The sequence below is a fragment of the Mytilus edulis genome, chromosome 9 (genome assembly GCF_963676685.1).
Source record: "Mytilus edulis chromosome 9, xbMytEdul2.2, whole genome shotgun sequence".
NCBI lineage: Eukaryota > Metazoa > Mollusca > Bivalvia > Mytilida > Mytilidae > Mytilus > Mytilus edulis.
The window spans coordinates 84290433-84315264 of NC_092352.1; the positions used below are offsets into that span (position 1 = coordinate 84290433).

Sequence of the window (24832 nt, forward strand, 5' to 3'; positions counted from 1 at the left end):
TGAAGTGTCTATTCTTTATTTACACTTATATTCATTTATCTCTCAGTCAAACAATGAATATTTTTGTTGTTGTGTTAATAGTTGAACATCTTTCTAAAACACACTGTTTTTTTTTATTTCACTCTTAAAACAAAATCTGCTTCAAATCAATCAATATGTAGATCACAATTATAACCTTCATCTTCACCAGTTTTGCATTCTATCCTGAAATTATAATGTTATACATGTAGTGAAAAACAATTCCAATATAAAAAAAACAATACAATATGCAATTTAAAAGTACAAATTAAATGTGAATTATATATTAATGTCTAAAGACAATTATAACACTTCTCATTTTAGTGCCGATATAAAAAAAAGTTTAAAACAAAACGCTTACATTGTTTTAAGCTTTATCAAATGATCATAAATGTGTAACTAAATTTTACAAAAGCATTTCAACCTCAAAATGTAATTGAAATAATCGATGATGTTCTTAAAAAGTGGCAGCCCTGTCACATTTGACCCCAAAAATGAAGAAGGTCAATGTTGATGTAGTCCTGATTGTAAACTATTAAAAAAATTATGGTTGTTTTATTCTCTTATTTTAGAGTGTCAGGTATTTTATATTAGTAGATCCATAACTTTTTGTACTCTGACTGACCTTAGGGGGCCGCTCTCAAGTCATGCTTCAGTGATTTCCAATATAATTAACAAAATTTTTTCCAACAAAAGGGCTTCATCAAGCCCCCTGGATCAGCCTATGGTGCTCATTACAAAGTACATCAATATTTTAAAAGTAAACTGTTCCAGCACATTTTTCCATGCAGTTTGGCTCTATCTTTTTAAATTTATAAAGGTAAGATATTAAAGTTAGTCTCAAATAGTTACTTTTACTTGTGAGAAAGTTGCATGTGAAATTAAGTCATGTATTTGCAGATTTTTCCATCTTTCGTACATGTAGGTGTAATTTAATATCTTACCTTCTTTCATTCATTTTGTACATGCAGTTTATGAAAAGTAATTTGTTACATCACAACAACATGTACAACTTATTAAAGAATCAAAGAACTACAGCAGTGTTTTCATAGTCTGTATGAAAAATTGCAAAATCAGCTAGGATGTTGATTCTATGTATTTCCACTGACTGAAATTATACGAAGACATAATATGAATATATGGACATGACTATAAAGTACTGGATCATTCAAAGCATAAATAAATATTATAGTGTACATGGTGTAGGGTAGCTAAAGGACACATATAGAGTAAAATAACTTCACAAATGATGGATATATATTGTTTTGCAACATGATAAATTGCAAATACAGATACATAGGTGAAAATGTAACCTTTACCTATATTGTTTGGGTTTCATGTGGGTAATAATGCTCTGCAATAAAAGAGTGGAACACCAATGTGTAAAAAAAGATTGATAAAAACAGCTTGTCACACCAAGAAGGATGAAAGACGAAGAAGTTAGGGAGCTACCATTTAATTTTTTTTGGGGGGGGGGGGGGGGGCTCGGATGAAATTTGAAAAAAATAGGCAGGACAGGAGTTTTGAGTTAAAAAAAAGTCAGGATGAGACACTTGCAAAAAAAAAAGTCAGGACGACAATTTAGGTAAAAAAGACAGGATAAACTAAAAAAAAAAAGGCAGGACCGAACAGAGTGAAAAATAAAAAGGCAGGACAGAGATTACAGCTAAAAAAAAAATGCAGGACACAATTTTTCATCCTAGCCTCCCCCCCCCCATAAAAATCAAATGGTAGCTCCCTTATTGGAAGTTTATTGATATAATCACAAATTTCTTATAGTTTTCCTGATCTATCCACATATTTTCAAGCTTGAAAAGACCCCCCCCCCCCCCCAGAGTAATTGTTCTTAAATTGTGTCCTCCCAACTCAAGTCCAATGATATTAAAATGAACAACACCTGATACTTGTTTAAATTGAAACTGATACTTGTTTGAACTCATATCATTAAACAGGCATATATATATATATATATATGTGTGTATTAAAAATATAAATAAGAAGATAAGGATGGCATATACAATGTACATGTATACATGTATATGATTGTCAATGAGACAACTCTCTGTCAAAGTACATGCATGTAACAATGTATTGAAGTTAGCAATTATAGTTCAAATTACAGATATATAGAAATAATCATACCATACAATGCCTACACGTTTTCAATGATATATCATGTGTGTTAAAGTACACAAACAACCGGTTATGATAGCTCATTTGAATAACAATGAAGCGGCATAACATGTGCGTCAAAATGCATAATTTGCATTCGATCTGCAATGACGTTGTCGTATAAACATTCAAAAACCTATTAAACTTCTATCGGACCTTTAATTTAAAGAAATTTCTTATCAAAAAACGAGCAATTGTGAAAAATTCATAAAACCAAGACTTGGTTTTATCAGACATGTGTTTTCGCAACATTCTTGGCAATGCTGAACTTTTTCTCAATAACCATAATAATTTTGTTTATAAAAATATGATAACATCAAAATTTTTAACTCACAGTACAATAAAAACTAATCCAATATAAAATTGCTTTGCTCGATTTTCTTAATTCAACATTTCAAATTGACGACTTACCTCTTTGAGTAACAACAGTTTTTTCCAATATGGCGCCTATCCGGAAGTTAGGGAGGCCTGGTTTCATCTGTTAATCAACATCCATTTTCTTTACACCGGAAGTCATTAGAGCGCATGCGAGCATGCATGGAAGTAACTGTTTTGTTTTTGCGGGAATATTTGATAGTAAGGATTTTGTTTTTGTTAGTATCATCAATGAAAACTCTTCCTTTCTTTTATTTGAGAGTTAACTCATGTGTAGACTTGAGAAAAAAAGTGCCATAAACTTTTAGAGGGAAGTGTTCGAAAAAGGGGGGGGAGGGTGGGGGGTGTTGTGGTTTGTAGCACAGGCATTTGTTTCTGTCAAATAATGGCAATGCAGTGCCAGTGGCCAATCCAGCAATTTTTTTAAGGTGGGGGTCTACTGACTGCCTAAGAGGAGACACACCTCCGTCACGTTTTAGTGATTCCCTATACGACCAACCAAAAATTTCTCACAAAAGGGTTGGCCTGGGACTAGTGTCTGTGGAGTGTGGTTGGTGAGGGTGGTAAATTTGAATCCAGGTCCGTTCGCGCCTAATCACGTTCCCACTCATTCACGTTTGCCCCCTTTCACTTTATCACCCTACACTTTCGCATGTTTTTTAATTAAATTCAGATTCTGACAACTAGTATTTTATTTTTGTGTTGAATAATTCATAATCATGTTTTAGTGGTTAGGGAGCTACCATTTTATTTTTATGGGGGGGGGTCTACTGACTGCCTAAGAGGAGACACACCTCCGTCACGTTTTAGTGATTCCCTATACGACCAACCAAAAATTTCTCACAAAAGGGTTGGCCTGGGACTAGTGTCTGTGGAGTGTGGTTGGTGAGGGTGGTAAATTTGAATCCAGGTCCGTTCGCGCCTAATCACGTTCCCACTCATTCACGTTTGCCCCCTTTCACTTTATCACCCTACACTTTCGCATGTTTTTTAATTAAATTCAGATTCTGACAACTAGTATTTTATTTTTGTGTTGAATAATTCATAATCATGTTTTAGTGGTTAGGGAGCTACCATTTTATTTTTATGGGGGGGGGGGGGGGGGGCTAGGATGAAATTTGAAAAAAATAGGCAGGACAGAAATTTTGATTAAAAAAGAAGGCAGGATGAGACACTTGCAAAAAAAAAAGTCAGGATGACAATTTAGGTAAAAAAAAGTCAGGATAAACTAAAAAAAAAAAAAGGCAGGACAGAATAGAGTGAAAAATAAAAATGCAGGACAGAGATTACAACTAAAAAAAAATGCAGGACAAAATTTTTCATCCTAGCCCCCCCATAAAAATCAAATGATTGTTCCCTTAGTGTATTTTTTTTTCTTTCATTGTTTCTAGTTAAAAAATATCGATTCTGGCAACGTTTTTTTTTTTGTGTTGAATAAATGGTAAGCATGGTGAGTGTATTGCTTTAAATATATTTTTTTCATTGTTTCTAATTAAGTGAGATTCTGACAACATTTTTTTTAATGTATTGAATCAGAGACATATTTCTGTCTCTGGTTGAAAAAACTTGTCCAAAGTGAAACACACATGAGATCAAAGGAGCCAAGCTCATGAAACTGTTAACAATTATATTTCATGTTTTTTATTTGAAATATTCAGTTTTACTCATACCAAGCTACATGCAGTGTTACATTTACATCAACATGATCAAAGCAAGTTAAAACAGCAATCATGATTTTTAAAAACTTAACAATATTAAACACCAAATTTAGCTGTGTATGAATACCAATTAGCAGTATAAAAAATATCTAATAATTCAACTGAAATTCGAAAAATAATTGGGCGTGAACTAGTCCAAATAATTATGACGTCTTGGAAGGCTATTTTAAATTTACGTGAAGGGTGCGAACGGACTGGGGGGGGGGGCAAACGTGAGGTGAGAACATGTAGGTTGCAAAAGTATATTGGGCGCGAACGGACCTGATACCGGTAAATTTTTGTCGAACCTTCAACTTTAGTCAAAAAAGCGAGACATAGCGATCCTACATTCCGTCAGCGTGGGCTGTGTCCACAAATATAAATTTCACTCTGTGGTTAAAGTTTTTGAAATTTTAATAACGTTCTTGAAAAGATAGTATCCAGAAGAAGGAAAAGTATATTTTGTCAAAATTAAAATTCCATTTTTCCCATAATTTACTTACAAATGGACTTAGTTTTTCTACCAGGAAACATAACATTCTCTCTGTGATTAATATTTAAAATTTTTTAATAACCTTCTTATACTATCCTGGATTTGTACCAAACTTAGACAGAATATTGTTTATGATCAAAAGTTAGTATCTAGAAGGAAATTTTGTTAAAATTTTGTACCTATTTAGATATAGGAAGATGTGGTGTGAGTGCCAATGAGACAACTCTCCATCCAAATAACAATTTCAAAAAAGTAAACCATTATAGGTCAATGTACGGCCTTCAACACGGAGCCTTGGCTCACACCGAACAACAAGCTATAAAGGGCCCCAAAATTACTAGTGTGAAACCATTCAAACGAGAAAACCAACGGTCTATATAAAATAAAAAAACGAGAAACATGTATAAATTACATAAACAAACAACAACTACTGTACATCAGATTCCTGACGTAGGACAGGTGCAAACATTTGCAGCGGGATTAAACGTTTTAATGGATCCAAACCTTCTCCCTTTTTCTGAAACAATAGTATAACTTCACAACATAGAAAAACACACGGTAAAATATCAATTGGCAGGCTTAACTCAATCAAAAAAGGTACATTAATACACTACAAACAAATAAATTTGATCTGCGACATCTGAATGCAAATGCACAGTTAATAAAATATTAGGGACAATTTATCTGTATTTTACTTATAAATGGATTTTTTCTTCCAGTTAATATCATGAATATTACATACAGTCTGCAGTTATTGAAACATTTATTGGATTCATAAAGAAAAAGTAGGCCAGACACTGGGTTCCGTGGAACCCTTTAAATACAAATTTTTTGTTATGACTAGTTTTAATTATTGAGTACTGTATAATTATTAAGTATGAGTCTTTTTGACCCTAAACAACATAAAAAATACGTACAAAATCTTAGTTTCATATTTCAATATTTTTGTTCTGACATGTCTTTTACAGAGATTTCACTAGCACACCATATGCACGTGAATGTAAAATATAATACTGTGGTACAGTAATAACAACAAATTGTGCAGGATAATCAAGGAAGCAGATAAAGACAGTATGGAAGGAAAAAAGGTAAAACTACATGTTGTAAATAGTAATATGAGTGTAAGAGTAAGAGTTTATTGCTGCATAATATTCAGAAAAAGAAAAATACTTTAGTTCTATTGTTAAAAGGCCAAATAAACATGATAAACTTGATAATTAATATACATGTTTCCTGCCGCCTGTCCAAAAAACTATAGAAGATTTTATAGCCAATTATGGACCAAAAAGGGCATTAACATTACAACATAAAAAAAATCACAATATCATATCGTCGCTGGGCTTCTAAAATGTTGTAAATTAAAAAAATTTCAAGAAAAAAATTTCTCACAAACAGGCTTTGAAAATTTTTGCAAAATGCATGCTTCCAAAATGTCGTATGTGAACTTGAACATTTTTGTTAATAGCAGTGAAATAAAAGCGTTGACATTTCTGGATTTCCAAGAACTTAAGTTATTTTCAAAGAAATAAAGAAATGTACAATTATTTTTTTTCCAAAAGCCATTCTACAACGATTTTCAAGTTTTCATACAACATTTTGGAAGCAAACTTTACAAACAACTGACATTGGCAATTTTGTGATATGTCTTATTTCACTAATTTTGATTGGTCTAACTGTATGCTATTTTGTAAACCCAAAGATTTCCTCCCGCCCTGACCCTTGGTGTCAAAAAGTATTTTTAGCCAAAAAAGTCATATACGACATTTAAGAAGCCCAGCGACGATATACATGTAAACAATGAGATAAAAAAACGAAATAAAGAACAATTTTAATAATTAAAGTAATATATATACATGTACATGTAGATAAAAGAAACTATAGTTTTAAATAAAAATAATGCATTACAATGTAAAATGCAAGTGTGGTTGATATAGATAACAAACAAACAGCCTAAAATAGATATCCATATATATATTTAACAGATATATCATGTTACGGAGGGGTGCATGTGAAAAATACCTTTCGAGAGACTGTTAAATTTTCGTAAGCTGCTAGGCAAGAGAAATTTGGTCCCAAGACTGGTATTTTTTGCAAATCCCCCCTCAATACATGATATTTATAGAACAACTAATCGAAGAATTCAAATAGAGAAAAATATTCAACAAATGACCGAACAACACATTAATTCACGAATGCCCATAGCGCATGAGTTAATTATCAGTGTTGTTTGATCACGAGTTGAATATTTTTCGATATTTGAATTCTTAATTAGTTATTCTTTTTATTTCATTGGCAAATGGCTTTTTTATGAAATTAATTTAGAAAATGTAAGGAACTATACTTTTTCCCTACGCATTCACAATTTGTTTTGATCCGACGTTATCGACGTCTTGACAACGCTTATTGTTGTATGACGTGAGAGAGTGAAATAACCATGTTTATTTCACATATTAAATTATCGGTTTTTGTTTAACTGGGAAATTAATATAAATCATTGCAATCAATGTAATAAATTTGTTTAATTACACTGAACAGATTTTGATTGAAACTCTGTACTGGTGAAAGGAAATATTTGTTTACTTGTAAGCTGGTATCCATGTATGTCTACATGTTTATAAATGCATAATTTTGAGTATAAGAAGAGACTATCATAATACTGGGGGAACGCGGGGATAAAAAAGGAATATTCAAAATGGCAAATACCAGGGATCTCCATGGCCTGTTTAACGATGGCGCCCCGCCATCGTTCAAATGTCTTGCGCCATCGTTAAATTGTCTTCCGCCATCGTTCAAAACTTCATCGTTTTTTGCAGCCCGACGCCATTTTTTTTTATCAATTATAATCAAATGCATGTAATTGCATAACCCTTAGGCTTTTCATGTTATAATCCAATACAGTTCTAACGCCTGCGGGATATCCGGATTAAAATCGCTAATCACTTGTACCTGAGCTTATACAGGTAGATCAACAAACCAGACAGGAGAATACTATCCATTTGTCGAATTAATCAACTAAGTTTCAGCAAATGATTATGACAATTTAGATTATATAAATAAATTAATAATCCAGTTAAAAAGAAAACAGTTTAACAAGTCGAACACGTGCTTTATTTTGACTTATGCAATCAGCATCCCCCTTTTGTAAGAAGTACACAATAAGACGCAAAACAGTAAATATTATTTCATTGCAAATAACTCGAGTACTGCTGTAACGATAATTTAGAATTACTTTAAAAGTTTAAAAGTAAAAACTTAAATATTTCCTGTAAAGGAATATCGTATCGTAATTCCGAATTCATTTCGTATATTACAATCAAATTGATACATCCGCGTTTCCGGTTTCTATTCAGACTCAAAAGATGCATGTTGCACAGCATCAATTTGCCAGATAAAGTCATTAAAAACCTTTTCATTTGTCAATTTTTGCTTTACAAATCTCTTTAACCTTTTACATAACCCGTACGAATCGTTTTGTTGTTGCTGCAAATCAGCCATACCGGTAATGGGTTCTGAGTTTGACAGTGTCCATGAAAAATAAGCTCCACATCATATGATTTTTAACCCCCATAACAATTACCAAAAATACAAGAAATCTTAATGAGGACCTTCATGACAGCTTTTGGTCATTCTCGACTAAGGGGGACCATGAAGACTTGGCATTTGAATGGTTAAAAACGGCAATAAATGAAAATATTGATACTTCTTATTCTATAATGAAAATTCAAATAAATATAATTTAAATAAGCAATGATTTAGCATGTTCACTATTCCTTGTATGGAGGGATAAAATACTTCCGATCCTGCTACACTGTACAGCAAAGACACGGTTTGTAATGGTGAAAGTTCCTCCATCGTTCAATTTTCATCCATGGAGATCCCTGAAATACCACGGCATAGAGGGGAATTTTAAGCAAATTCACCGGCAGTGGTGAAAAACATGCAAATTTGTTTGAAATAAGAAATAATGGTAGAAAATATGAAAAATACACTGGTATCAACCAATCAAAATCCAGCATTCTTATATAAGGTGTAATTAAGTACACAAGTTAAGATAAACATATTATAATCAAATAGCAAAAAAAAATATATATTTTTTTGCCCTATACAATGCATTTTTCTGTGCTGGATTTTTTTTTGTTAGAATCATCCATACAAGTAAAACCCTAAGACATTTTAGAATTTTGTATAAATCAATTTATAAGTGAAATAAAAATAGTTATTTTATTTTATTGGTGGTCATGGTGTTCATACAGTCCTTGTTGAAAATTTTAAAACTTTTTATATCAATAGCTTTTCCATTAAAAAGTGATTGTTTTGTTTTTTTGTTTGTTTCAGGAAATAAGTGAGAAATATCTGAAATATCTAGCATTAAAGAAACAGATAGAGAAGAAGGAAAAGAAATTACAGGTTGATATTTATTCACTTGTCTGTCCAGTTTTTGGGTAAAGATTGCATAAAATGAAATCAAACCTTTTGTTACTGACTTGATATCTAAATCTTCCAAGACTTATCGCAACCTTATTGATACACAAAATATAGGGTATTGATCATAACATTTTATACATCCTATCAATGATAATTTTCAGAAATTTATTAATGTAATATATGCTCAGATTATGATATTCAAGTCACAAAACCATGTTACACATGTCGAGAAAATTACTGAACAAGGTACTGGAATCTCATATCTGTTCTAAAAATATAAATGCTGTCATTGTTATAGTTATCTTTAAAAATTGGAGTTATCTCCCATTGTCCTGAATTGTAGTTGAATCAACTACAAATGTACAACCAATGCTTTATTGACAATTCAATATTGAATTTGACTTCCCATTGATAAACCAAAGCAACCTTTAACCTTCTGTGCTTACAAGCCCTATGATTAATCATTAGTTCTCAGTTTTCCTGCATACTTTTATCATCTTACTGAAACTTTAAGCTTAGTTTTTGTGAAGAGTATGGGATGTAGTTCGTCTAAATGAAGTTTTATTATCAATTTGCACATATTTTTTACCTTTGATCCTTCCGCTTATATTTGTTAAGATTGTACCGGTAGTCAGGATTTGATACCTGAAAATATTTGGCTCTATTATGTCAGGTGTCAGCACAGCAACATTGCATGTTCATGTCCATCCATGTCTTGTAAATTCATTCATACAACCGAAAAACAATTACATTACAAGTTTTGTACTGGTGATAGTAGTTTTGTTAACTTATTAATTTTATTCTGACACTGTAATTTCAACAACAACAAAAACATTTTGTTAAGAAAAATTTCTGATAAAAAGAAATACATAATTTTATGACTTCGCTTGATATTCTTGCTGATAAAGTCAGTACATTGCCATTACTGTAAACCAACTTATTTTCCTGGATACTTTATATGGCGTTTTACCCTTTCCAGACCACCCACAGCTATTTAAATTCATGATTTTCTGATTTACTTGATCAAGTTTAATAAGAATGATCTAAGTTTTACATTTTCACAACGATTTACATTCGTGATATTTTTCTACTCGCGAAAATAAATTGCTATATTGGTTTACAGTATTGTATATTTAACAATAGTTATTGATCCTTGTTTTCAAAATTCCAATAGGGAACATACCTTTTATAATTGTATAAATAAACCAATTGTTCAAGACGTTTTGGCCATTGGCCTTCTTCAGTTGTTTATTATTCCTCTAAACTACATGGCTGCCATTTCTTTTTTCAATCATTGAAAAGATGTTATAGATAAACATTATATCTATAACATTATATCTATAACATCTTTTCAATGATTGAAAAAAGAAATGGCAGCCATGTAGTTTAGAGGAATAATAAACAACTGAAGAAGGCCAATGGCCGAAACGTCTTGAACAATTGGTTTATTTATACAATTATAATAGTTATTGACTTTATGTTTAAATATTTAAAAACCAAACAGACTACTTCAAAACTTAATGTATTTTTAGGGTAAATGTTTACCATTAGTTTAAGGGTTAAACTGAATACTATAATTTACATTAGGACTTAAGTAGTGGGGATTTATTTTAAACCATGAATTTAAGCATCGACAAAAAATACCTTTTCCCCTCAATCCACACAATCAGTGATATCCATAAAAATAAATACATCCACAATACATTTATATGAATATTTTTATAATTTAATGATACATGTGTATTATTATCTTTTTTTCCTTCATTTGTAGAAATTCAATAGGGTTTTGGAAGCAAAAGATCATGTAAAGAAAAAACTAAAAGAATGCAACCAGCCAGAAGAAAATGGGCGGTTGATACAAAGTGAAAACACAAGTCATGACACTGGTAGACAGGATACAATTACAACTACTGTTTTGTCAAAAATATCTTCACCTAAAAAACATTCACTGCCTAAACAAAATCAAGTATCAGAGACAAATTCACCAATTGTTACTAGCGAAACAGCAACTTCAAAATTATTGGATAATTCTGTCACTCCCAACATAAAGAAAACTTCACTTGAATCTCTAATAAAAAAGGATAAAATTCAGCCAAGTATTCCTGATAACAAAATTGGATCTGATTGTTCTAGCTTCGAATCTTCTGTACTGAAAATTAGAAAAGACTCCAGGAACAATCATGGCAATGACATTGATATAACCACATGTTATGAACAGAAAAACAAAGGGAGAGGGCAGGACGGTGTCTATGACACAGATAATATTGGTCAGTCTGAGGAATCGCCTATTTTGATCGGTGATTCCCAACCAAGTTCAACACCATTGTCAACCGATACTTCACAGAATTCTGCACTCGGAAGTAAGAGGAGATTATCACTGAAAAGAAAGAAAAATCTAAATTCTAAATCAGAGTTAAATTTGAGCAAAAAATCAAAACCTGATGAAGGAAGCTTAAATCTTGGTCAAGGTGAGGAGAAACAAATGTCTGTGGACAGTATAAGCAAAATTAGAAATAAAAATAAAAACCAAGAGAAAGAGAATGTGGTTAATCACATAGAAACAGCAGATTCTTTAGAAAATAGTGAAAATGTAAGTCAATCTTTGCTGGGTACTCAAGTGAAAAGTAGTTCAGAAGTCAAATTAAAAGATGGATATAATTTGTCATCTCAGGAACTTTTTGAATGTTCACAAACACAGGGTTCCATGAAACAAAAAAGAAGAAGATCTTCAAAATTAAATAAGGATCCAGTTAATTCATTTTCTGAGTCAAGAGTTATTCAAACAAAAGAAGACATGAATCCATCAGATAATGTGGGTGTGATGTCTCAGGAAACTGTAATTGAATGCACTCCAGATGTAAGACTACCTGTTGATTTGGACAAAGCTTTTGTCTTGGATACAGCTGACACAGCTGTTAATGACAAATTGTTATATAGTACAAAGGCAGCCATATTGATTGATAATGAAGAGTCATCTGTAAAAACTGTAAGTCTGAGTAGTTGTAGCAATACACAGTCATCATCTCAAGATTCCTTGATAGGTCGATCACAAGAAAACTCACAACCACGAAGACGAGGTAGACCATCTAAAACTAAACGAAGTAAGCAGAAGAAAACAGCTTTTTCCACCAGGTTTAACTTTCCTGAAAAGAATAAAAACAGTGAGGAAAAATTGCAAACAGTTGATGACCAAAAAGGGCTGAAGGAGAATATTGGAAATTATAAAGAGTTAAATTTGCAGTCAAGTCAAGACACTGTTATTGAATGCACACCTGATATTCCTTTCAAAGAACTCCATCATGGGATTACAATGAATAGTCATCAAGTAATTGATTATAACAAACAAAATTTAATTGACTTGAATCCAAATTCTGAAACAAGTTATGAAGACTTAGAAATGAAAGAAATTACATTTAATAAATTAGAGCTTATGAATTCTCAACTAAAAACTGACAAAAGACTTCTTGTCTTGTCACAAGAATCAACTTCATCAACTTTATCTAATAATTCAACTGACACCTGTAATCGGAGAAAGAAAAGAGGTCGTCCTATAAAAAAGAAATCTATCAGGAAAACAGCTGAGAGAGAAAACAGTAATGCTTTTTTACCTTCCAAAGAAGTGGATCCAACACTCAACCTCATGAAAAATAAATCATCACAGGTCATTGTTGATATATCTGGGAGCCAAGAACTTTTTGACCATGACGCACATTCTGAAGATCATTGCCTTTCTGAAAATAAGTCATCAAGGGGAGATAAATGTGACAAAAACTTTGACAGTCAAATTACTGATCAAGACACTATATGCACTGAAACTTTTAAAAGCAACGCCTTAGTTTATGAAAGTCAGGAATTATCTACCTTGAAATTGTTACAAGAAAGTTTTGTTGAAAAGAAAGAATATTCTACTAGGAGGAGGTCATCCATGGGAAGTCCTTTTATGATTTCTTCTCTCTTTCAGTATATCATTGATGAATCAAAAAGAAATATTAAGGAATTTAAGGAGTTTGATTTGCCTGTCTCAAAGTTTGGGAAACTATTAAAAAGAAATCAAGAAAATATTGACCATCATGATAGTGAAGCAGCAAAAGCTTTATCAATCATCTGTGATGAAACAGTAAATAAGGGTGAAGTTGAAGATGTAAACAAACTTATGGATCGCAAACAAAAAGATGCAAATAACATTAAGGACATGAATAATGATATCAGCATGAGTAAAGAGGCATCCGAATTGATTAAAAAAGCCACAAACAAGGATAAACATTCAGATTCCTCAGAAATTGTTGATAAAAAAATTATACCACAAAAGAAGGAATTGAATTTGAATCAGTTTTCATGTGAATCTCAAGAATTTGAATCACAAACTCCATTAAAACATTTTGAACTGCCAAAAATCTGTCAAGGTACAAATGATGATTCACAAGACGAATTATTTATACCCAAATTTACATCATCTCAGTCTTTATTTACACCAAATCCTAAAGAAGTAGACAGAATGAATTCATTGGAATGCAACCAGGAAGTAATATATGAAAATAGTCAAACTGATTCTATGGATTCGCAGCTAGACATTACCTGTATGACAGAAACTGATCAGCAAAATTCCTTACAGGTAATAAAGTAAGATGCTTCAGATGACTTTCACATTCGTGAATTTTCCCAGAATATTTCCGTATCAAGACCTGTTGGTGACCTTCTGCTGTTATCTATTCTATGGTCGGTTGTTGTCTCTTTGACACATTCCCCATTTCCATTCTCAATTTTATTATTTAATTTCTGAACTTCATAAATATCTTATTAAGACTTGAAATCTCAATGACTTCATTTACAACAATTGACCTTGAGTCAACATGGTAATATAATCCATACATAGAAAGAAAAACAAACTTTCTATAGAAATTCTGCTTGAATATACTGCTAAAATGTGTAAGAAGGTGTATCTTTGACAATATTTTACACTCTAGGGCATAAGCAAATCTTAGTCACTGATCATGCTGATAGAGCAGTAGGTCCATTACTGTTTGGGTTTCAATGATTCTCAGTCTGTATAGGAATTTCAAAATGATTATAAAAATATTGACCTTGGTCCACTTCTATTGATCAGAAATCCCAATGAAAAATTCCTGTTCCTGAAAACTACTTTTCAAATAATTGTTTGATAGGGACTATGAAGCCATGATAACAACAAATTTGGAAATACCTACACAATTATTTTGAACACCTGAAAGAAACCTATTACATAATTGAATGTTTTATATTTTTTAGATGTCTTAATCATATGTATGATGTTTTTTTTAGCTACCAGAAGATGAATCATTGATATCATTATGTACCTGTAGTATGAAGTTTAGAAAAAAGGAAGTACCTGTGATTGGTTGTTTGACAAGGAAATCTTTATCGCTATGGAGATACAAAAAGGGGTTTTCTCCTCTACATACATGGGAATTTACAAAGGTAAGTATCTACTGCTGTTGTCATTCAAGCTTACATTGTATACAGAAGCCAGGAATGGCAAATAAAAAAATACAGTACACAATCAACTAAGTGATATGTTTATCAGCTGGAATGGTGGACAATATCATTATCAATATATCTCATTCATTATAAAAATGAGTAGAAAGGATGAATAAAAGGAGAATTTAAGTGTATAACATTGTTTATTTATAAACAGCAACCCCACTAAAAATAATATAGACATATTTTTGTTATAATAGATTGAAGTGAAATGCCATGGTCTCTAAATTTGTAAAATTTCTCTTTATTTATTTTTTATGAAGGTTTATACACGAATGTAATATGTCATCTTTCATTCAACTTTTTACAGAATCAGACAGCAGAGAAAGTATGTTCCTTTTCTATGGAAGGGAGAGCACTCTTCATCATTACTGCCAGAAGGGGAAGTAACTATGTAGATGTTTACCTAGCTCACTACAGTAGCAAGAGAGATAATTGTTTATTTACAGTCACAAATGTAGAAGCAGACATGTGAGTAATTATTAATTTTTCTTTTCTGAAAAGTGTTTTCAAGGCATTTAATATATGGTGTGAGTGTGTGCAATTCATTAATTTGGACAAACATGTAGTAGATAATTTGATGAGTCAAACAAGTAATGGGTCAGCTCAAAAATACTCCATTGAAGTTATTCAAAATTCTTCCGACAAAGGATGTAATTTGTTAATTGAAATATTAGCTATAGTGATATGATGAAATTAAAAGTATCATTTCCTAAGTTATGCCTGCTCTTATAAGAAGATGTGAGTTCGGCTATGCTGGATGATTAAATACTCAACCAATGCATTAGATGTTCATTATGCTGCCATGTCTTGGGAGTGTACAGAAAAATTTATTGATTAATTACTGCTTAATTAAAAAAGATATATGGGTTTTTTCTTAAAAAATGTATATATATATGCGAATAAATGAATGTTGAACAGTATCAAGAAATATAGAAATTAACTTCATAATATTTTACAGAAAGTGCATTTTAATAGAGACTCAAAACTAAATGGATTCAAAGCGTACTATCATGACTATTAAGGGGTTTACATTTCAAGTGTGAGCTAATGAATGTACCATTATTGTTTGTAGTGTTGAAGCCTGCCATGTTAGTAATAGAGTAATAATGGTTGGTTACAGTAAAGATAAGATAATCCATGTGACAAAATATGTTCTCCACAATAATCTGAAGAGTCTGGCAAACAGTGAAAACCTAGAGAGTACCGAGGGATGTCTGCAGTCATTGTATTCAGTAGATAATCTACCTGCTGCTGTTTCTGTGTGGTCCAGTAATGGAGAGTTTTGTCTCTGGTAATATTATATTTGTAAAATGATTAGACTGCAATATAGCAGAATAATAATACTCCATTAGTTTGACTGATCAGAAGTTGATTTAAACCTGTATATTTTCACGGCCGACACTCGGCTAACCGAGAGTTTGGTCGGTTAATCTATATTGAGTATGCGGCTATATCGGCGGTTGGTCTGTTAATCGGGTTGGCTAAAGTCTGTTAATCAGGTGTTATCGAGAAAATCATTGCAAGGTCAGTATGTTTCATTGTATAACTTTTTAATTATATTTATATCATAAAAACTATTCATGTCTGACAAAACGATTTGGAGTACTGAATCCAGTGGTGTAATTATTTTTTTCTAGCTTCAATAAACGATCTATAAAATGAAAAGGCGAGTTACTCATCAGTAAATTTATACACATTTTACACACACAAAATGTACACAAAAATGACAAGTTGGTTGAGTTTACTTGCATGCAATATTTTGAACATCGAAAAAAGACAGGCATTATGTTTGTTTACCATATTAATTAACATCAATATGTAAAAAATCTACACGAAAAACTGTATTTTGGTGACATAAATCAATTTTTAATAAAAATGTGGTCTGTTAATGGGTCGGATGTATAAAACTCGGTCTGTTAATTGGTCTGTTAAGAGTTATGAATGACATTACAAGCATAATTTAATTGCTATATGGGGTGTTATCTGAATAAAGGGATAGACTCAAGATTAGTGGCTAGAATATATGGAAACAACACATGAAAAATGAAACATAAGTTTAGACAATGGAATCTGAAAATTGATAGAAATGGTTTCAAAAAGTGTAATATCAAAGTAATATTAATTTCAAAAGACAATACATACCGGAAATAAACTCCTCATAGATACCAGGATTGAAATTTTATATTTACGCCTTATATTTACGCCAGACACGCGTTTCGTCTACGAAAAACTCATCAGTGACGAAAAAAATGTTTAAAAGGCCAAATAAAATACGAAGTTGAAAAGCATTGAGGAAACACAACTAATACCGGCGTCACACATCAGCGTTTACCACTGGCGTGTTTAAAATCATTTACGCTGCCAATACGCTAGTAATTTTGGATGCATTTAACCTGTCAATCATATTTGTAACGTGTGCAAAACGAGCTTTAAGCGTGTATTGGGCGTACTAGAAACGTATGTTGGCGTATGTTGTATGTTTTTTTTATGCTGCATACAAATTTCCTGTGATTGTAGCGTTCATCAAGCGTATTTACTTTCCGTCATTGGCTAGAGGAATAGGGGGAGGGTTGATATCTCATAAACATGTTTATCCCCGACGCAATTTTGCGCCTGTCCCAAGTCAGGAGCCTCTGGCCTTTGTTAGTCTTGTGTGATCTAGTATACATATCTTTTAAGGGGCCAGCTGAAGGACGCCTACGGGTGCGGAAGTTTCTCTCTACATTGAAGACCCATTGGTGGCCTTGGCCTGCTCTATGTTCGGGTTGTTGTCGCTTTGAAACATTCCCCATTTCCTTTCTCAATTTTACCTTTGTATTTCGACGTACTAAAAACTTATGCAACGCGCTTTGAACTATTGCTAAGCGTTCCTATGGCATGCAACTAACGTATACCGACTTTGTCAATTTTCTCTGTACGTTTGGTGCACGCCGGTCTATACGCCAATGTGTGACGCCGGCATAAGGTAATCTATTCCTGAGGTAGAAAAGCCTTAATATTTCAAAGAAAACGCATGGAATTGAACAAGCTGCATTGCAACACATGACAGATTCATAGATGTTATAGACTTTGAACAGATAAAAAAAAATAAGGCTAATTGATAACTTGGCGTAAATAATAAATTCGTGCGAATTCGAGCGGCCAATCAGTCCATATATATATATAACGCTATATTGAAGTGACACACCCTTCAATGAAATGCAAAGAAATAAAATTAAAATAAAAGTTCTCTTTCTATAAGGATACTGTTGCACCGTATTGTAATCTTTTCGTCACAAGTACATCTCATTTTTTTCAATGTGAAAATATAAACTAAAGGTACATGTAGTAAGACTATTGTCGTGGCTAAATAACTCTTAACTGACACGATTTAAATTGTCCAACCCATTAACAGACTGTATTCCCCTAATATTCATTAAAATGTGGTATTACTCAACTTATATAACAATTATGAAATATTTATCAATGACAATTATTTTTTTAGAACCAAAGTACTATTTTGTGTCCTTTAAATCATATGTAAAAATGTTTTTTAGCCTTTTATCCAAAATATTGCTATGCGTACAAGCATAAAAACCACATACTTGCGAGACGCCTTTTCGTTTTACTTAAAACTGCGCAGGCTATGCATTTTTTTTACTAGTGGAAAATGTTCTATGATAGATATCATTTTGTCAGACACTTTTCTTTTTTTGATGTGGTTCTCATAATATGGCAAAAATCTGTATATTAAAAAGAGTTTAACATTAAATTGTGAGTTTTACTCTTAACAGACGTATAACCAACCCAATTAACAGACCAACCGCCGATACAGCCGCATACTCAATATAGATTAACCGACCAAACTCTCGGTTAGCCGAGTGTCGGCCGTGGTTTTGGAAAAAGAATATTTTTAGGTAGGACTTCAAATTTTCCAATATTATTCATATTTTCTAAAAGTTGTTTTTTATACAGTGTATAAGAGTGTATAATATGCTCTATTGTGTTCAGCTCTTTCAGTATGAAATGTAAAATTACAAAAATATGGAACTCTTACGAAAATTCAAAACTGAAGTCCATTCACAAATGTTAAAGTAATTGATTTTTAGCTCACCTGGCCCAAAGGGCCAAGTGAGCTTTTCTCATCACTTGGCGTTCGTCGTCTGTCGTCGTTAACTTTTACAAAAATCTTCTCCTCTGAAACTACTGGGCCAAATTTACTAAACTTGGCCACAATCATCATTGGGGTATCTAGTTTAAAAAATGTGTGGCGTGACCCGGCCAACCAACCAAGATGGCCGCCATGGCTAAAAATAGAACATAGGGGTAAAATGCAGTTTTTGGCTTATAACTCAAAAACCAAAGCATTTAGAGCAAATCTGACATGGGTTAAATTGTTTATCAGGTCAAGATCTTTCTGCCCTCAAATTTTCAGATGAATCCGACAACCCGTTGTTGGGTTGCTTCCCCTGAATTGGTAATTTTAGGGAATTTTTGCTGTTTTTCATTATTATCTTGAATAATATTATAGATAGAGATAAACTGTAAACAGCAATAATGTTCAGCAAAGTAAGATTTACAAATAAGTCAGCATGACCGAAATGGTCAGTTGACCTCTTTAGGAGTTATTGCCCTTTATAGTCAATTTTTAACCATTTTTAGCTCACCTGACCTGAAAGGTCAAGTGAGCTTTTCTCATCACTTGGCGTCCGTCGTCCGTCGTCCGTAAACTTTTACAAAAATCTTCTCCTCTGAAACTACTTGGCCAAATTCTACCAAACTTGGCCACAATCATCCTTGGGGTATCTAGTTTAAAAAATGTGTGGCGTGACCTGTCAAACCTACCAAGATGGCCGCCATGGCTAAAAATAGAACATAGGGGTAAAATGCAGTTTTTGGCTTATAACTCAAAAACCAAAGCATTTAGAGCAAATCTGACAGGGGTAAAATTGTTGATCAGGTCAAGATCTATCTGCCCTGACATTTTCAGACGAATCGGACAACCTGTTGTTGGGTTGCTGCCTCTGAAATGGTTATTTTAACCCTTAGACTGCTACGCGCGACTATTGTCGTTCCGATAAGACAGTCCGCTACTGCTACTCGCGACTATAGTCGTTTTTCGTACTCGTTTGTTTACACAGTTACCATGGAATGGGCGGAGTCAATATTCATGAGATTGCGGCAGTTTCGACTTGTATGGATTCTGATTGGCTTAAAATCTGCGTTCTTTCGAGTGTCTCTTGACTTTTAATCAGGTATAAGCGATAAACCGAAAGTGAAAATTTTTGATGAAAAAAGTGACAAAATGGCAGACATTGTTTGGAGAAATGGCCAACACGTTCAGAAGTATTTCAATGATAACGATTTAACAGCGGCGGACGATTAAAAGGATTTGGACGAGAACCGAAGATATAATAGACAGAAATGGAAGTATTCTATCAAAACTGCAAACAGAAGACTTTTAAAGCGAGAATTACGGGGATTCCCAGACATTGTTCAAAATGGATGACATGAAACAGGATTTGCGATGTTTATCATTTCGCCTCTCAAATGTGAATCAATATTGACTAACATCGATAGACCCGAACTTTAAGTTTGTCAAGATTATATATTGATGAAAGCTTTAAAAATGAACTTGTCGTGTAAATATATTTGGACATGGAAGTAAAAGCCGGCGCAGTGAAAGTTGGAGGAAAATACCGGAAAATATTTGCATAAAAAAGGCCGTTGGTCTTACTTACTTATAGTTGATTTCCAGTACAGGATCCCTCAAGGTTCCTCTTCACCAGACTCGTAATTTAATGTGTTTCTTATACTATTTTGACCGTGACTTCCGGATATTTCTGCTCTATAGTCATTATAGTATAATTCTTCGTCTGACCAATATTTGTCTAGTCGATTTTTGAATGAATTTATCGATGGTGACTTTGTTATTTTATCTGGTAGTTTGTTCCAGGTTTTAGCAATTCTAACAGAGAAAGAGTGTTTACGGATATTAGATTGGAATCTTTGATGAACTACTTTATTACTGTTGGTCCTACTACTACATCTTTGTTGAGAATCTTCTGCCTTTCTTAAAAATGAGCTAACTTCTTTGTCGTAGTGTCCGTTCATTGTTTTGAAGGTTTCGATCATGTCTCCTCTTATTCTCCTATAGGATAATGTAGGTAAGCCTAGTTTTTTTAGTCTCTCTGGGTAGCTCATGTCTTTTAGCCCTGGTAGTTGTTTTGTTACCCTTCTTTGAACACCTTCTATTTTGTCTATATCTTTCTTTTTGTATGGGGACCAGACTGAGCTGGCATAGTCTAGGTGTGTTCTAACCATGGTTTTGTATAGTGGCATGAATGTCTCTATTCCCAGGTATTTAAATGTTCTTCTAAGAACTGCGAATATGGAGTTTGCTTTGTTCACTTTTTCACTAATGTGGTTTTCGAATGTGAGTTCTGCATCAATGAGGACTCCAATATCTTTTTCCTCTTTAACTTGTGCTATAGGATGATTTAGTAGGTTATAGATTGGTGGATGGTCAGTGCTATTAGATTTCTTACTTATTTTCATATATTTACATTTTTCTGAGAAGAAACTTTTATTTTTTGATAATCACAATGGAACTTAGTTCTTAAAAGAGATTTTAAACTATATTGGTTCAATTCTGAAGTCATGGATACTTTTACATTGATGGATCGTTTAATAAAACATGAAAAAATAAGTTTACCTTTGTTTACCTATTTTTCGCACCTGTACAGGTAAAACATATACGATGCAGGACGTAACGGCCATAGGATGAAACGGCCATAGTACAAAAACGGCCATACTTTGTAAAGACGTATCGTCCATGTTTTTTTTTTTTTTTTACATGACCAGAGACTCACACAAAAATAAAATAAATTAAAAATACAGAATCTAACAATACTTTTTTATATAACTTTTATTGATGAATATTCAATATTTACAAAGATACAGCAATTGTAAGTGAACATGTTTATTTCATCAGTGATTAAAATTTTACTCAGCATTACACAAAAGTACAATAGAAATCAATGCAGCAGTCTAAGGGTTAAGGAAATTTTGCAGTTTTTGGTTATTATCTTGAATACTATTATAGATAGAGATAAACTGTAAACAGCAATAATGTTCAGCAAAGTAAGACCTACAAATAAGTCAACATGACCAAAATGGTCAGTCGACCCCTTAAGGAGTTATTGCCCTTTATAGTAAATTTTTAACAACTTTTCATCATTTTTTGTTACTTTTCTAAAAATCTTCTTCTCTGAAACTACTTTGCCAAATTTAACCAAACTTGGCCACAATTATCATTGTGGTTTACAGTTTATAAAATGTGTCGATGACCCAGCCTACCAAACAAAATGGCCGACATGGCTAAAATTAGAACATAGTGGTAAAATGCAGTTTTTGCTTTATATCTTTGAAACTAAGACATTTAGGGCAAATCTTTCAAGATTTTAATGTCCATCAGAATAAGATATATCCCCTCACAAATTTTCAATTGAATCGGACAACCTGTTGTCGGGTTGCTGCCCTAAAATTGGTGATTTTAAGGAAATTTTGCAGTTTTTGGTTATTATCTTGAATACTATTATAGATAGAGATAAACTGTAAACAGCAATAATGTTCAGCAAAGTAAGATCTACAAATAAGTCAGCATGATCAAAATTGTTAGAGGACCCCTTAAGGTGTTATTGCCCTTTATAGTCAATATTGAACAACTTTTCGTCATTTTTGTAACTTGTATAAAAATCATTTGTTTTGATCTGTTTTTCTCATATTATATGCAATAGGTCTACTATATTTGTTGTATGGAATGATTGTAAGGTGTTCATGTCTAGCGGGCAAATGTCATGTGACCTTGACCTCATTTTCATGGTTCAGTGGTCAATGTTAAGTTTTTGAGTTTTGGTCTTTTTATCTAATACTATATGCTATAGGTCAACTATATTTGGTGTATGGAAATATTTTATGATCTTTATGTCAGTCGCGCAGGTTTTATTTGAACGTGACCCCTCATTTTCACGGTTCATTGCACAGTGTTAAGTTTTTGTGTTTTGGTCTATTTTTCTTAAACTATAAGTAATAGGTCAACTATATATGTTGTATAGAAGCATTGTAAGCTGTACATGTCTCCTGGCATGGTTCATCTGACCTTGACCTCATTTACAAGGTTCATTGGTCTTTGTTTAGTTATCAAGGTTAATGTTATGTGTATGTGACAGTTGTTATAAAGCTTAACTTTATACTTAGGACTATCAACATAATATCAATGATTAGTATAGAAGGCGAGACATTTCAGCGTGTGCACTCTTGTTCTAATCTTTTACAAAAATCTTCTCCTCTAAAACTACTGGTCCAAATTTAACCATACTTGGCCATAATTATTGTCGAGCCTGCAACTTTTGTTGCAGAAAGATCGACATAGGGATAGTGATCCGGCGGCGGCGGCGTTAGCTAACTTTTTAAAAGCTTCATATTTTAGAGGGTGGAAGACATGGATGCTTCATACTTTGTATATAGATGCCTCATGTTACGAAGTTTCTGTCAGTCACATGTCAAATGTCCTTGACCTCATTTTCATGGTTCAGTGACCACTTGAAAAAAAAGTTCAGATTTTTTGTAATGTTGAATTCTCTCTTATTATAAGTAATAGGATAATTATATTTGGTATGTGTGTACCTTGCAAGGTCCTCATGCCCGTCAGACAGTTTTCACTTGACCTCGACCTCATTTCATGGATCAGTGAACAAGGTTAAGTTTTGGTGGTCAAGTCCATATCTCAGATACTATTAGCAATAGGTCTAGTATATTCGGTGTATGGAAGGACTGTAAGGTGTACATGTCCAACTGGCAGGTGTCATCTGACCTTGACCTCATTTTCATGGTTCAGTGGTTATAGTTAAGTTTCTGTGTTTTGGTCTGTTTTTCTCATACTTTATGCAATAGATCTACTATATTTGTTGTATGGAATGATTGTAAGATGTACATGTCTAGCGGGCAGATGTCATCTGACCTTGACCTCATTTTCATGGTTGAGTGGTCAAAGTTAAGTTTTTGAGTTTTGGTCTTTTTATCTTATACTATATGCCATAGGTCAACTATATTTGGTGTATGGAAATATTTTATGATCTATATGTCAGTCCCTCAGGTTTTATTTGACCTCGACCTCATTTTCACGGTTCATTGCTCAGTGTTAATTTTTTGTGTTTTGGTCTATTTTTCTTAAACTATAAGTAATAGGTCAACTATATTTGTTGTATGGAAGCATTGTTAGCTGTACATGTCTGCCTGGCATGGTTCATCTGACCTTGACCTCATTTTCATGTTCATTGGTCTTTGTTTAGTTATCTTGGTTAATGCTAAGTTTATGTGACAGTTTTTAATAAAGCTTTATACTTAGGACTATCAACATAATATCAAAAATTAGTAAAGAAGGCGAGACATTTCAGCGTGTGCACTCTTGTCATTGAGGTATCTTGTTTAAAAAAATGTGTGCAGTGACCCTGCCAACCAACCAAGATGGCTGCCATGGCTACAAATAGAATATAGAGGTAAAATGTAGATTTTGGCTTATAACTCTGAAACCAAGCATTAAGAGCAATTCAGACAAGGGATTGAATTGTTTCGCAAGTCAAGATCTATCTGCCCTGAAATTTTCAGATGAATCTGACAACTGGTTGTTGGGTTGCTACCCTGAATTGGTAATTTTAAGGAAATTTTGCTGATTTGGTTATCTTGAATATTATTATAGATGGAGATAAACTGTAAACAGCAGTAATGATCAGCAAAGTAAGATCCTTAAATAAGTCAACATGACCAAAAAGGTCAGTTGACCCCTTAAGGAGTTATTGCCCTTTGTAGTCAATTTTTAATAATTTTGTAAATTTTGTCAACTTTTGTAAATTCTAACAAAATATTTTCCTCTCACTAACAAATGGGCCAAGTTTATTATAAATTGAGATAATTGTAAGAAGCAAGAATGTTCAGTAAAGTAAGATCTACAAACACATCACCATCACCAAAACACAATTTTGTCATGAATCCATCTGTGTCCTTTGTTTAATGTGCACATAGACCAAGGTGAGTGACACAGGCTCTTAAGAGCCACCAGTTTATATCCCTCACCCATTTTCTCAAAAATTTTGCT

General features: G+C 32.9%; 1 protein-coding gene and 1 long non-coding RNA gene across 3 annotated transcripts in view; one reads left to right on the forward strand and one right to left on the reverse strand.

The window, feature by feature from the left end:
• Window positions 1-1101, reverse strand: LOC139489219 (uncharacterized). The gene is made up of 2 exons (XR_011656165.1): window positions 963-1101; window positions 1-204 (listed from the first exon to the last, which is right to left on the reverse strand). It is a non-coding gene; the product is annotated as an uncharacterized lncRNA (long non-coding RNA).
• Window positions 1102-2689: 1588 nt separating this feature from the next.
• The window catches only part of LOC139489213 (uro-adherence factor A-like), a 43883-nt gene continuing 21740 nt past the window's right edge, over window positions 2690-24832 (forward strand). Inside the window, exons 1-7 of one of the 2 annotated variants that reach the window (XM_071275421.1) lie at window positions 2690-2766; window positions 5724-5843; window positions 9091-9162; window positions 10952-13792; window positions 14479-14634; window positions 15005-15165; window positions 15770-15988. In XM_071275421.1, the coding sequence (XP_071131522.1) occupies window positions 5829-5843; window positions 9091-9162; window positions 10952-13792; window positions 14479-14634; window positions 15005-15165; window positions 15770-15988 (3464 nt within the window). In that variant the 5' untranslated portion in view covers window positions 2690-2766; window positions 5724-5828. Of the gene's footprint in view, window positions 2767-2917; window positions 2994-5723; window positions 5844-9090; window positions 9163-10951; window positions 13793-14478; window positions 14635-15004; window positions 15166-15769; window positions 15989-24832 lie in introns of those variants that run through there. The other variant, XM_071275422.1, reaches the window with a different exon arrangement.